Source organism: Acanthaster planci, unplaced genomic scaffold (genome assembly GCF_054643075.1).
Source record: "Acanthaster planci isolate LZ-2023a unplaced genomic scaffold, COTS_SCS Contig10, whole genome shotgun sequence".
Taxonomy (NCBI): domain Eukaryota; kingdom Metazoa; phylum Echinodermata; class Asteroidea; order Valvatida; family Acanthasteridae; genus Acanthaster; species Acanthaster planci.
The window spans coordinates 114159-129911 of NW_028257634.1; the positions used below are offsets into that span (position 1 = coordinate 114159).

The window sequence follows — 15753 nt, forward strand, 5'->3', positions numbered from 1 at the left end:
GTCACAGCTATCCCATGTGCTTCCCCCATCGAGTTCCCTTCCTCGGACGACACTGACCCCGGGTACCCTCTTCCTGGCATTTTCATTCAGTGTTTCCTTCCAAATAGCCTTTAAACACCTCCGAGGAATGTTTCTTGAGCGTCCTCCTCTACGAAGAGACTAATTCCTTTCAAGGACCTGTCAGCTGTCTTTCAACTACTTGCTGGTCTCCCCTTTGACCCCCTCAGCAAAGCATTTTATTAATCAACTTGCCAGTGAAACTGGCATTTCTACTGGCAGGTACCACCTCACACCAAGGCAACGGACTGAAAGCCTTTTCCATCGCTGATGGCCTTATCTGATGGGAATTCCACAGTATTCCTCTCAACCTGGTGCTGGGATTCCTCACTAAGAAACAGTTGGTCTCCTTCCGCCCTCCTGATATATTTGTGCCAGACATTACTAATCACACTGGGACCCCAGATGACAAGCCATGCATGGTGCCCAGTGTGAACTCTTAAATGGTACCTTGCCAGAACCAAAAAGCTCAGAAGTATGACATTGCAGCTCCTCATAACTCCACTAAAGCCTACCAAACTTCAACCAGAGACACCGTAGCCAGATGGGTAGTTTCAGCCATCAAATTTGCCAAGCTGGACTGGTGAAACTCTTCAGACAATCAAATGCAATACCTCATCAGGGCTCATGATATCCAGGCAGTATCGACGTCATGGGTCTATACTTCCGGGCAGTGCCGATAGAGTAGATATGCAAGGTGGCATGCTGGAAGACTCCATCTACATTCATCACATGTTACCTCACTGATGTCTTGCAAAGGGACCCCTCACATGGCAGGGCTGTCCTGACATTGGCAGTGTCAATGCAGAAGGGTTCCTCATTGGGGCGGTCCACCACTGGAACTACCTACATGTAACAGCTCCATTGCCTTGTGAGTCTGCACTATGGCCCTTAAAGTTTATATGCTCCTCTCACTATGAAATTTGGATTGGTTAAAATAGGGTTAAATGTCGTTTCTCAGTAAAATGTGTTCCACCCCGATTTTAACCCTGTTTTAAGTGCATAGATCAAGCCAAAATGTTCATCCCATTTCAACCGTGTTTCAACCAAACCCACCACCCTTTGTTATTAAAGCCTTAATCCTCTCCTGGTTCATCGACAGTCCAAATGAACAGTCACCCATTTTAACTGTGTTTTAACGGTGGAGAGATGGTGTGCAACAAACCGCAGAGTCCCGTTGGGTAAATCCACTTATTACCTAATAAAGGAGCGGTTGGGGGAGGGGGGAATGTCAGTCATCTTCCTTACGTTCCACAAGTTTGAATTGGCTTCAATGGATTGGCATGTGGAGGTACATGTATTTCTGCACCCATTTACATAATAAATTCGCTGATTTTTTACAAATAAAGCAATGAGTTGTTTGAATAAAAACGATATATGTGTCTGGAGTAATTTAGTTATATTAAACAACTGAAGATTTATTGGTAAAGTTACTGTTCATTAGTCCTTAATGACAATTGATTGGAAGTGACTGTTTTCTGCATGCACAAAATCCATTACGCTAGCGCTAAAATTCAAGATAGCGGCACCCATAGTCTGATGTTAACCATGCGTCAAGAGGAAGCAGAAGCTTTTACCTATTAAAACTCTCCCGGCAGTTTCGTACCGCCGACCCATAAGCCCCAACTAATTGGCAAGAACCTGGCAATCCAAACCATACCAAATCTGGTGGAGTATCTGGAATAATTTATCCCAGTTTTGAGGATGAACTTCCTTGTTTTACAATTTCTCCAGCGGACAGCATCACAGCAAATTGGCTGCCCACGTGGTATAGCTGTAGCTCCCCGCCTGCCTATGTGCTGAATCGCTGGGCAGGTCATGTCATGCGTGTACACACGTAACTGCTGCATGACGCATGATATCGAAGGCAAGCTTTTCTGCATGTGCACAGGCTGGGTCGGTAAAAAGGTGCACAGGGGCAGACGCGGACATGAACCGATATTGCGGCGGGTGGCGATCACCTCAACCAGCTTGTTTTGGCCAGCCATTATATATTTTTAGTCGAGGAATTACTCATTCTCACCTTCTTCAAATTAAACCTTACATTGCACTTTTTGATCTACAGTCTACGCCGAATTCCTGGTTATAAATCTCTCAATCGCCCATCCCCAAGCTTAGAACATCCTTTTCATTATTGTCTCAGCCTATAGCAATAATGAAAAAGACGTCACATACAAATTGGGGCCGTACCTGTACAGCCGAATGGCCCAAAATATATTTTCCCCTGGAGTTGCCGTCGATCGAGCGCGAGTCCCACTGCGGTCGGCATCCAATCAAAATGTTTGAACATCCATTTCTAACTTCATTGGCCAAGTATAGAATGTAAGGGCGTGCATCTTGGAGATTTGCATCCATAATGTTTATCTGAATATACATAAGCACAAAGGTAGTGAGAATTTAGTGTTGTAAGGCGGCTGAAATGCCATACCTACATGTACATGTGCAAATGTACATTGTAACTGTACACGATAAATTCACGGATTTTTGACATATAAAGCAATAATTGATGGAATAAAAATGATACCTGTGTTTGGAGTAGTTGATTTTGAATTCTCAGCATCGTGTGATGTGGGCCATCTAAGTAAACTGTACATGTACTTGCATGTGTGCATGTACATGTACAGTCCCGAGCTGTTATTCTGTTTCCGTTGTCTGTTTTTTCTCAATGTTTCTTGCAATTGCATGCATTTCGTTTGCTATCCATGCCATGTTATATCAAAGCTGAACATCCGAACCAAGCTCTGTGGGTCAGTTCGGTTCGAAAGTGCCATATTAGATGATTTTAGGTTCAGTTCTGCGGTTTGGTGGCTTGGCTGATGTAAGAGCTCGTAGCACAAATATTTACGATACATGAAAGATTGGGTGCATTTATACATAAGCTTGCATGTTGCATTCCATTTGCAGATCCACCGGTTCGTGAAGGGCTTGATTGTTCAGCAGGGATTTGCGATGCATTAAATAAAATGTCTCTCTCCTGAAATACATATGGGCTGCATGACGCCTGAAAACTAATACATTTAGTTATAGGATAGGCCTACGAAGTGCAGAGTCCAGGTGCAAAAAACTCACTTGTTTCAATCAGTGGTGATTAAAAGCTATTTAGTATACCGGTATGGATTAGGGCGGGGCAACCTATTAATGCGGTATGATTGCCATGCAAAAAGGAACTCACATGGCCTTGGGAATTATACTCCACAAAACTGACCGCCCAGTGTGATTCCCCAGAAGATCCCTGTTTTAACCGAATAGCTGGCCTTGCTATCTGAGCTGAAAAACTACAAAACTGACCGCAGAGTTAATGAGCAGAGCTCCTTACTATTTTCCAAAAGGACCCCATTTTTAACCCTGTTTTTTTGCTACCCCAAGTTTAACTGAAAATGAACATGGTTAAATTGAGTGATCAGATGGCATACACTAGTTTTAACTGAGAAAGTACATTTTAACCGAGCGGAAATTCATAGTGTCGAACACACACTTTTTATGTAGTGGGTCCTCACTGCACTCCCGCCAAGGGAATGTTGTTGCTCTGTATATTTAGCAACTTTCTGGGGTAGGATGAAAGCAGAAGACTCCTCCCCACAGAAATGTGGGTGAGGTCTGCTATGAATACCTACCCCAAACAGTCGACTCCCTCTCATCCTCTCCACCTTTAGGCTTGGACAGTTCTAATATCGGAAAAGGACGAATATGGTGGCTACTCCACTATGCATCGTGGGATTTAGAGGGCGCACTGCAATTGATCAAGATTTTAGCGAATAGAATCAGACCTAAAGGAACTAGCATATTTAGCGACTGTTTGGGGTAGGTATTCAGTAGCAGACCACACCCACATTTCTTTGGGGGAGGATATTGACACAGTCTGAGTTGTAATGAAACTTAGTAAAAAAATAATGTTGTGAATGTAGCTTCGGTTTTTAAACCAAAAATTGTTTGTACTTGCATGATCATAAATTGTACGTTCATTGGCTGTGTACGACCATACAAACCAGGCTTGGGCGAATCCATGCTGGAATCTGGTAGAATCTCTTCGAAATTGGGAATCAGAGTCGTGATTCCACTTTTTTGAGGAATCAAATCCACACCACCGCCGATTCCATAACTTTGAGATCTGTTTCCAGGAACAGTCCAGGGATTCCAAAAGACTGCCGTTTAAAACGATCTGTCGATTTTTTAAGAAATGGGTGGTTTTATACCAAATAAATTGCCATAAATTGAAGTCTATGACAAGACGTGGCCTACATGCTTTGCAGTATCATAGTGGCACCATGCACGGCACACAGTCATCCGATCCATTCGTCTGCTGCACACCGATGGCCCACTTTTGGCTTAATACCAATTGTGATGCCTTAACATGCTGAGCAATTGGGTGCTACATTGTGCGTGATGGAAACTACATCAGAGTTTTTCCCAGACGCTAAATTCCTTACAATGAAATTTCTGTCGCTGATTACCCCGTATTTCTTATTGGGAACTCACTTGCAATATCTGAAGGATCGACACAAATTAGAAACTTGTTCCTTGGAGTGTTCATGTCTTCCAAAATATCATCCGCTGGACCAACGTCGCGCTTAAATCTTCAAGAATCGAAGCAAACTGTGGTGGAAAAAGTAGGCCTACTTCGTCACATATTACAAAAATTTGCTCAGAACTGAAAAAACCTAAACAGTGCTGCCCTTAGCCTGACATTAATTCTTCCTTTACCATGAAAAACTTGAAATGCAAGTAATTGTTGAAGTATTTGAAAATTCTCATGGTGCCAGCTTTTTGAAAATTCCCCAAATCCCACAAACCTTGGCTGTGTAATCTCCCGTAAAATCAGTGATCTGAAGTTATTTAAGATCAAAAAGGGTTTGACAACAAAACCTAAATCATTAAGAGAGAGAAGGTGGCGAGATCGGCAGTGGCATCGGTCTGGGTGGAGATCGGTGTCCATGCATGTTTCTAATAATCATGCATGTATCGACCGCTCTTCATTGGTGCACAGGCATGTGGTTGTGGGCCGGCAGTGTTTCTTTGCGGATGCTTGGTTTTCGAGTTTGTGAGATGTACACCACAATTACCGTCATTCACTCTGCCAAACACAAACCTTTGACTACTTTTCGTCCTTCATTTCTGCCATAAAGGAAAGAAATTCTACTCAACCTTTTGAGTGAATTGAAGGTCAAATGAGCAATTCTCAAAGTTTTCCATCTCCCATTTTCCATCTGTTGTTGATGCAACAGCATTACCTATTACTAACCCTGCACAATCCCCCAGACTGACATGCACTCCTTTCTACCGAAACAAACAGTCCCTTTGGACACTCAAGATATTGACTTTCAATCCACTTTCTTCCAGACCTCAAAGAATGATTCAGGCAAATGGTGTCCAATCATAAATTTGCAACCAGTTAGCTGAACATGTTTTCAGTAGCGAGGATAAATATACATTCTTATGAGCGTTTATGAGTATGTGTGGTTCTGAAAAGAACTGGAGGGTACTCGACGTACCCTCTTATGAACGATATTACATCAAGCACTCTAAATTCATCAACAAACTTAAACCTTCATGAAATGCCGCAGAGATTCCAACATAATCCCCCAGGCCTCCGTCTCCATGATCCTATCCATAGACAGAAGTCCTGCTCCATTCTTCACAAAGCAAGCCTCCACCATTGCATCAATATCTATCAGATCCACCCTTTCATCACTAGACCAGCATATTTCCAATAACCAGGAGCAGCTTCAATTATGTACCTCAACTGCTGTTTACAACCAAATCCAGCAGCTGACCTAATCTTCTAGGGACTATGTCTTCAGTGAAACCCGCCTCCACCAAGTCAAATTCTTTCAAATCTCCAAATGCGCCACCAGGATCAGTTCAAGCATGACATCAACCCAGGCAAAGGGATCTCCTATATCCCCAGGCCAGCAGCCCCAACCCCTAGACATGGGATCTCCTGTATCTATATGTCCCCAATACTCTCACCTGATGGTATGTTCTGTCCCCTCCAGTCAACATCGCATCAAGCCTCATCTTTGTTCTCAAGAATCTTTCAACAAACACACCATAGTTAACCTGAGGCAACATACCTTCTCTACTGTTGAGACGAAAGTTCTGTAGCTGGGTATGAACTTTGCCCTAGCATTCACCTGTCAAAGAGGTCATCCAGTGCACTGAGCTAGCCCTCCATCATCTCATTATGTCCACTGCTAAACAAAATCGGCCCGCAAATCAACCAAGCCATCCAGAAACACAAGCCAACCAAGCCCAACCTCTCAAGACAGGACTGGTCAGCCATCACATTACTACAAAAGACAAGTCCATCCACATCCTCATAGCAGACAAGCTCAATGCCACAGTGGTCATTGACAAGTCTTAGTATGACCACAAGGTAGCAAACATTCTCAACTCCTTCTGCTACTGTGCACTCCGGAGAGACCCAACACCATCCATCAAGAGGGAGCTGCAACACAAGCTTCTTTCCTTCCAACATTCCAGCAACATATCCTAGTCCCTGTACAGACAGCTCTGGCCTTCCAACTCCAAGTCTCCAAGGTTCTTTGGCCAACCCATCTTCGTGTCGAGAGGTGTCCAACCAACAACACAGCCAAACATCTCACCATGATTTTGCACCCACTGTCGGGTAACACCGAACACCACATCAAGAACTCCAACCAGTTTGCCAGCTTCATTGAAGGCTTCACTCTTCGGCAAGACGACATGGTCAGCATTGCCAAGGACAGGCTTCAAGCATACTAAACCCTCACGGACCACACTGATCTTACTCCAGACCAACTTCACGAAGTATTTCCCATCAAATCCAGCACATCCTCCACAAGCATGGTATTCAAGTGTACCGTACATTACCCGTAAAGATACAGAACCTGTTGACCTCCCGCAAGGATCATCCCAATCCTGCCAGATGAAAACTGGTTGTAACTGATATTAGTAATACCAGACTCAATGAACATAGAGCCCATGGCAGGAAAAGAGAAGTCAACAAGTCTGCCATAATCAAATATTCCCGCACCCAAGATCAACTGGAGCCAAGCCAAACTCATCACCAGCAATGAACATTGGTACCCTTGCCACATCAGAGAAGCCATCAAATCTTCAGACATGACAGAGGAGCACAAGACATCGGTTTCAAATTGTTTTTAAATCTTGTCCCACAGTGTGCTAACATGAGACCACTATGGCAACACATACAACATATTATTTTCCCAAACAATGTCCAGTCGTTATACTTGTGCCCACACCATTGCTACCCCGTTCACATCTCTGTTGCTGGATGAACGACCTCAACATCAACAGCAATCTTTACTTTGCATCCGAAAGATTATGATCACCACAAATGCATTGACATTGGGCTGAGAGCATTGATGCCCATCAGCTAGTGTAGGGCTTATTGAGTCTTCATTTTCCGGGCCCTCATATTAGTGCCCTTGATTTTCATACAGTATCCAGTGTCCTCCATCACCTCTAGTCTACACTCTAGGGCAAGTCAGTGCTGGGCCTGGTCAGATGCTGTGACAGTTATAGCTTATATCAGCCAATCAGGTGGTTATTGCCCACCCTAGCTGTATCTATAGAGACAGCATCTCGGCCGGACAATAGCCAACACAGTGAATTTCTCAGCTCTCCACAATCCAGACACTTCCAAACAATTAGCAGATGCCCTTTCACAAGAGGCAATTCATCCCACAGAGTGGACACTCCACCAAGAAAAAGCATCCAACCCCATCAACAGGAAATATTCGGCGTAGTGTATTTGGCCCCAGGGTGCCCCATCTACAGACGCCCTTAATCAGTTGAAATGGCAAGTTTACTTATGCTTTCCCACTGATAACTTTATTTCTGAGTAGTGCTCGCTAAGATACAGCAAAAGCTATTTTACAGCATTCTCATCACTTTGCTTTGGCCACACCAACCATAGTTCCCTCAGCTGACAGAACCCCCTTGTTAATCCATCACATATTCTTACAAAATAAGCATATTTCCTCTTCTGACCAAAGTCTAGGATTCTGCATGTACATTTAGAGGATTTACATCTAACTGCTGGCCCTGGAGCAACAGTCCCTCAAAATGGCAGGCCTTTAAGTGACAATGCAGCCTTGGTTGCACAAGGATATTGCTCGTCTGCCTGTGAGACATGTGACAGTTGATTACAGTACTTCATTATTCATTCATTGGGGCACAAAGCAATCTTTATCACAAATTGATACATCTATAACAACCGTTGCAGATTTTTTTCTTCCATCTTCATAATTTTGACCTTCAATGATTCGTAATTGCCACTCAGCTGCAGTTCACTTCAGTTTAAACAATGTCTCTACATCTCAAAAACAAAGCCTTTTAACTTCCATGGGTAACGTTTATCACCACCTACGTCTGTCCCAGGAGTTGTTTTTTGGTTTTTCAACATGTTACAGAAGCCCTCCAGCACCAACTAGCCAAGCCTGCCTGATACAAGTCAGCATGAAAATGAGTGATGACATCTCACTGGTGAATTGAATGGCTCACACTTTCTATTACCAAGGGACATGATATGTCAGGATATGTCAGGAAGCCCACTTCATCCTTGCCCTGTGGTTTCAAACCAAGAAAATCATTCACTCCTCCAGATATCTTTGTACCGAACACACTCTCACCTGAAGAGTCTTATTTGATAAACTCTGGTACCCATTCCAGACCCTAAAATTGTATCTGTCCCAGACCAAAAACTCAAGGAGTACAATTTGACAGAGTACAATAATTACTTCAACTCAACCCCTTCTTCAGCCCCCTCCACATGACACCATCGCCCACTGTAATAGCCACTATCAAATTTAGTACAAATTGGCCTCATATTGATGATACTCAAACTCTGTTTGGGCGATGTGCACATCATGGGCATACTTGAGGGGTGTACCTATTGCCAACATCTGCTAGTAGCATGTTGGAAATTCCCTTCTGTATGTACTTCCTGTCCCCTGGCATTTAGAATCTACTCTCAGGAGGGCAGTTTTTACGTTTGCAACATCGAAGTCTCCCAACCTCACTTCAGAGAAGTCCTGCTGCTGGATGTTAAGCATCCTTTGTGGGTGAGCATCAGTTAAACCTCACAGTCTATGGCACTCTACTTACCCAAACACTACATATGCAAATTTCCCATGCACATATAGCAATTTGCTGAAAAGACTTGATCATCCGTGGTGCCTCTTGACCTCCCACTATGGCTCTGACGAGGATAGGCCTTAGCCGTGAGCGGGGGTCTGTAACACGATGTGCCTCCTGCTCGACAGTCGTGCACGGAGCAGACTGATGCGGCTAGATTGAGCCCACGTTGTTCGCATGAGCTCTGATCTCTTACGGAATGAGGGCAAGGCCAAGCTGCATGAGTGGGCGCTCCGTATCCTAAGCGGCTCAGACAAGGACTCTGGCCTTAACCACGATGCTGGATTCTGCAGTAGTCAGAATTTCTCCCGGGACATTCTTGACTCGTGACCATTCTGTCTCCACCCTCATCCTCCAATAGACAACCTAGTCAACTGAGCCAGTGCCTCCACCGACCGCCTAAGACGCAACGAGTTTGCTGTTTGACCCCCTATGGCTCAGAAAAACCAGCAGGCCAGCGGGGTGCCTCTCCCACCCACCGCCTGCAATGGCTACCAGCTGTTGTAGCTCTGCAGCACGCAAGGCAGCATCCTCGGTAGCATCTGCCGACTAGACATCCGTAGTCGGCCTCATACCGACAATGCCAGGACGGGCCCCTCGCATTCCACCAGGTCTGATGATTCCTCGGCTCACTGTTCCGGAACATCCAACAAGAATTCACCGGGCACCGTGGAGCCTACCAGGCTTGCTATGCCACTGCGGCTTATGACCTCCACAACCCATCCACTTTCAGCTTGGTATTCCCGGTAAACCAGGGCCATCTTCGGCTGGTCCATCGTCCCAAGAAGACAGCGGAAGACTATTTCTACCTTAGCCGTCTTGGTCCCCAGCCCGCTCTGGGAAGACCCCTCATAGAGATATTGCCAGGCAATATGGGTACAACACTGCCTGCATCCTGGTCATTGGTACCGCCATGAATCACAAATCTCTTTATTCATGCCATGTGTCTGACAAGGCTGGTGGTGGGAAGACCCCACAATGCTCATGCGCCGGCCCTACTGAGCGCCCCAATGCATCGAACCACCGTTCTCAATCACCCTTCATTAGGGGCATGCGGGTATGGGTAGATAGTACATATTACCGGGCCACCCCCTGCATTAGCCGGCGTTACTCCGGTGGACGCAATACAGTTACGCAAGCACAATGCAGACCGCAACGTTGGTAACTGGTCTGCTCTGCCTGAGGTTTCTGTATACCGTATGTTGTTCAGTCATTCTCATTCTACCCTACACCCAGGACTAGACTCAAACTTGTTCTTCGGGATATTCAGTAGACACTACACCCTATCATTACACTGCACACCAATCCTCGACTGGTGTCTGTCCCACGTTGGCAGGTGTGGAGCCGAGAAACAATGACTATGTACACGCAGTCTACCGGTTACAACTTTCCCACTTCCGGTGCCTGTTCTCGGAGGCCTGTGGGAGATGATACCGCACTTTGCCCGCAGACCTATGTATTAGGTGTGTATTGGGTGTGCTATGTGTTTATTGATATACTGGAGGATCCTGCTTGACAAGCCTTTGCTTCTTGGGACCCCCCATCCACATGTCTTTATTTATTCATGACTATTCCAGTCCTCTCACAAAAATTCAAGTTCTTGCACTTCATTCAGGGCAGAGTAACTCTCTAGCCTTGACCCTGTCACTCTGTCGGTGTCCTAAGGGCCTTTACTCTGGAAACATTTACCTCCTACTCCCACCTGTTAACCATTCCCAACATTCAGACATTCTGGTGACTGGCTTTTGTAGGCAGATGTACAGATGAGGCTGGAGCTTTCCTGAACATCACTTTAAAGCATATTAGCCGTACAGGTTTTTCAATCTTCAGCTTTCTGTCATTTTTCCACTATCTAAGTACATGTAAGTTCGGCTCTCGTCCTTTGTCTGGGCCTTCATAACACAAGCATATCTGTGACCAGTGAAAGGGATTCTCAACTACTGGTTTCTACTGGCACTATGACTTACTCCTATGTCCGAACTTTCACATTTCAGGGACGGGAGTGTGTTGGTTACCACATTGTTGCTTTGCCAGATAAATCACTAAGGAGATACGCTCTCCCTACATCTTTGCCTCCTCAAAATACAGTTGTTCTTATGAACATTGGACTTCAAGATTAACTGGAAGGTAATCCACATCTCGAAGCCAACAACTCCTTTAATAAATACATATGCTTGCTCTCAGAGAAAGATATCACGCAGTAGAATAGACACTACATCACAGTGTGTCGGAGTCAGTCCCTTCCTTCATATGGAACATCTAGCTGCTGTTGTCCTATGCCAGACCCCCTCGCCTTGATGTCTCAGTCGCAATCAACCCTTTTCTTCTCCCAACAGGCTAGAGTTGTAGGGCATGTAAGACCAACATGCCCTTCTCTATTAATCTTACTCCCGCCAATTTTGTCAGAATTGGTCAGGAAAGACACTTCTCTTTCTGTCATTCAGACCTTCCTAATCCTGAAGTCTGACTTTCCTAGATTCCTAACATCCCTAACATCTACATTAGCAGCAAACAGTTCCCCACTACTCAAGGCAGGACAGAAAGTGTACATTTAGTGTTTCAAATTCAAACACCATTAAAGTGCAGTAACGGATTCTTTTCTTCTTCTATGGGACTCAGAACTGCAGTTTTCAATCAGACCTAGCAACTGTCTGCTGTCACAGTATGTGCTCCACCATTGACTCTCATTCCTTAGACAACACTTGACTCCAGGCATTTCCTTCCTGGTGTGTCCTTTTTAATGTTTCTTCCTAATACCAAGTCCATATCTGGCTGGGACTTGTGACGGGGCATATTCCTATCTTGATGATGGATGGCCATTTATCCCTTTTATGTCTTTTTATATTCTGTAGCCATCCCACCACCTAGACCGGTGCCACTCTGCACATATAGTGACTGTTTGGGTAGGTAGGGCGCCGTAGACTTCTCCTTCACAGTAGTGTGGGTCGAGTTTACTAGAAAATGCCTACCCAAACAGTCCTCTCCCACCCGTCCTTCCCACTTGGCTATGACATTCCTAGTTGCTTTCGAAAAGAAGGATTAACATGGTGGCATGAGCGCAGTGTATAGTGGGAGGTCAAGGGGCACCGTGGATGATTAAGTCTTTCCAATGAAAAGCTGTATGCGCATGGGAAATTTGCATATGTAGTGACAGATTGGGTAGGTATTCTCTAGTAGATTCGACCCACACTACTGTGGGGGAGGAATTTATATTATGTGTGTTTCCATGTACCCTCTGGTCAGGTGTGATTTTTGTTATTAAATTTTTGGATCTGCTTTCACATTATTAGAACTTATCATACAATCCTGAGATTTTATGGGCCCTTGGCAGCCCTCCTCTGGAAAATAATGCTACTCTGCATTAGTAGGTAATTCAGGTAAGTTGACCACTCTAAACTCACCCCCTCCCCCCAACAAAGGTGTGGTACCAGTTTACCAGAGAATACTTTCCTGAATCACAGATTACTTCGCCACTCCGGCAAGGACACTGAAATGCTTTTGAAAAAGGACGAACATGGCAGCAGTGATACTTCGCATTGTGGCAGATGAGGCCACACTACGGCTTAGATGTCCTCTTACCTTTTAAGTCAATATCCACCAGAACAATTTAATGGTCTGAAATTCCATCTACCACTTTGACATTTTGATTATTTGTGAGGTCAAGACCAACAATGCTTAGTCTATTTCTTTTGAATCCTTTTTGGGTCTTTGATAGATTGTGTAAACCAGAATTCAGCAATCAAGCTGAGAAATTTGTCCCTTACCTATGTGTTTTTGTTCTTGGCTTGTTGTAGTTTGGCAAATTAAGTTCTCCAGCAATGATGACGGGGTTAAATTTCTTAATTTATTTGAGTACCCCTGTGCTCATCAGCAGATCTGTAGTGCAAGCGTTAGATTGTGTTGCCTGCTATCCATTTAATTTCTGTCCAAATCAGTTTACAGTTACTTTCCTCATTGAAATTTCATGTGATAGCAATCAGTGCAGACTGCTTGGAAAACTCTCCCTCTGTATTGGTGTCTCAATCCTTTCAAAAGACTTTGTAGTCAGTGGGAAAGATGTCTGCACTTTTTACAGACTAGTTAACCACTACCAGCCGGGGACTCCGAAATCGGAGCCGTATGGTTTATATGTGTGGCCGGGGTCTCCGAACTCGGACAAAGGAAACAGGGCCCTGTAACAAAAGACAGTACTCCGAACAAAAGACCAGGCTGCTGGGCATGACCGGCATTTTTCACTCTCGAAAGTGCTGATAATCCAGCATTATTTTGAAACCGTATACCAGGGTTTGGGGTATTTAGAGCAAGCGGATTACCACCGGGGACAAAAGCTCTCCACCACCGCAGCGATGAGCCACACAGCACCGCTGCATGCTAATCTGGCCCCTATTGAAAAGAGGTCAGCAGTGCACTGAGCCAGGTTCGTGAACAAAAGACAGTTGTATAACACCGCACAATCTGGGCTCTGTTTACAAGGCTGCAGGCCTGGCTGAAATATTCGGGAGTCAATGAAGGTCACCTGTCAACTTAGAGTAGTGCCTGAAGATTACTCTGTGCGGCTATAAACGACCGTTAAATGGAATGATGAATTGTTGAAGGATTTTGAAAACGGAAAAAATGATAGTCTTGCCGGCCCAACATCCTCAACATTGAAAAATGCCCAGGTCCGAAGTGGTTAAGCCATAATTCTATCTCAAAAGTAATATCTGGGTTGTGCACTTGACTACTTGCTTGTAGTTCAATCACTTGCCTTGGATGCCCTGAAAAGTTTTCCAGAGACAATGTAAAGTTTTGTAATTTATTGTAATCTTCTCTCACAGGTCAAATAATACATTTTCAGTGAAGCTATTAGAAACTGAGCATTACCTTCATTACTTCCAAAACTGAGTCTGTAAAAAACCTGTAGCTAACAATTTAAACAGCTCTACAGATCATCAGGATGTTTGTAGTTATTCCAGTGTTTTAGTCGAGACCATCACAAGAACAGTCACAAGAACAGGCACAAATAACAGGGTGAACAATGACAAAGGAATGCTTTTGTTGTAGTTCATTTGAATATCTTGTGACTTGAATTCAGACCGGAGATCTTGTGTGGTCTTGTGAAGGTCTTAAGAGGTCTTGACTACAACACTGAGTTATTTATCACAGTCTGAATGTGTCTTTTTTTCAAACATATTGCATATGATTGCCTTAAATCCATATCATACATTTCTTCCACGTTTCTACAAGAGCTACATGTACAACATGAACTGTAATGGTGGTACAGTAGTCTTTTGGAGTTCCTTATACTGCAGTACTGCTTTGTTTTCATATTTTGCATGTTTCCATTTACTGTTGTCATCACAGAAAATTGCTCTGTCCTGTTATTTTACAACAGTTTTATATAAATCACAGTGATGGTCCTCATGTTAAGAGCTTGGACCTGTATATTGTTCTTTGTCTCCATTACTGATTATCATAAAAAAACCATATATTTTTAACCTTGTCGGCGCGTGTTGTGTGGGCGGCAATTTTTGCGGCTGCAGACAGCTAGTAACCAAAATTCCTATATTTTGGGCACTCACTTCAGTTTTATGTCTAAATTTTGATAATCAATTTGTTTCCATTTCACTCCAATGTCTCCTGAGGTTTTATTTTCCTGACTTATTATGACGTTTGTAGGAAGCTTTCATACATGTACTAATCCGCTTGTGAACTGTGGGTTAAACTGCATAGTGCTCAAAAGTGAGCAAAAAATTGCCACACAAACCAGATGAAGTCAAGCAATGAGTGATTAGCAAATAACCAGATTCTCTATTTAAATTAAATTCAATATACATGTAGCCTCTTGACACCAGCGAGCACTTTATTGTGATTAAAAGGAATTTTACTGTGTGGGTAGTCACAGGGGGTTTGATGGGTAAAAAAAAAAAAATGATGACCTTAGATACAGTGGCTCAACCTCAGTGATTTGTCTCTCTGTTATTTTATATGGAGTCCATGTATAGTACATGTATATGTGGAAAAATCCACTTAAGAGTGTTTCTGTTTTGTTTGCAGCTACTCAATTTGCTGTAGAAATGGGCTTCAAAGAAGAGAGTCTGTCCACCAATACCTCAATGTAAGTTAAAAGGCATCTGTTCACACAGTAACAATACTTGAAATATTAGTCCAGCAGCCAGATGTTTCTTTGCATATTCTGAGCAAGGAGGTCACACTTTTGAAGAATTAGAATCATGACGCCTTGTCAGGGTTGGGATATTTAGATATTGATTATTTATGTTTTTCAGTACTTTATCAGTACATACTGTTTGTACAGTTAAAAACAATCAAAAGACAACATTTTAATAAAACCAATGTCCCATAATAAGGAATAAAATCCTTAACCTAACTCCCTAGGGTGTGTGCAAAAGCATATTAAAACTGGAGGATTCAGGGATTTTAGGGTTTTAAAGATAAATCACATTGCTTTGACGTAAAATAGTTATTTACATGTAACTGGGAATTGATCATTGTTACCCATATCGTGACTAACATGGCAGCTTCTCTTTGCATTTACAAAAAAATCCTCATTTTGGGAGT

General features: G+C 43.6%; 1 protein-coding gene across 9 annotated transcripts in view; it reads left to right on the forward strand.

Annotated features, from left to right (window-relative positions):
- Positions 1-15753, forward strand: part of aga (aspartylglucosaminidase) — a 172708-nt gene that overhangs the window by 51511 nt on the left and 105444 nt on the right. For all 9 annotated transcript variants that reach the window (XM_087131737.1, XM_087131732.1, XM_087131729.1 and 6 more), the window contains exon 5: positions 15232-15292. In XM_087131737.1, coding sequence (XP_086987863.1) covers positions 15232-15292 — 61 coding nt within the window. The remainder of the gene's footprint in view (positions 1-15231; positions 15293-15753) is intronic.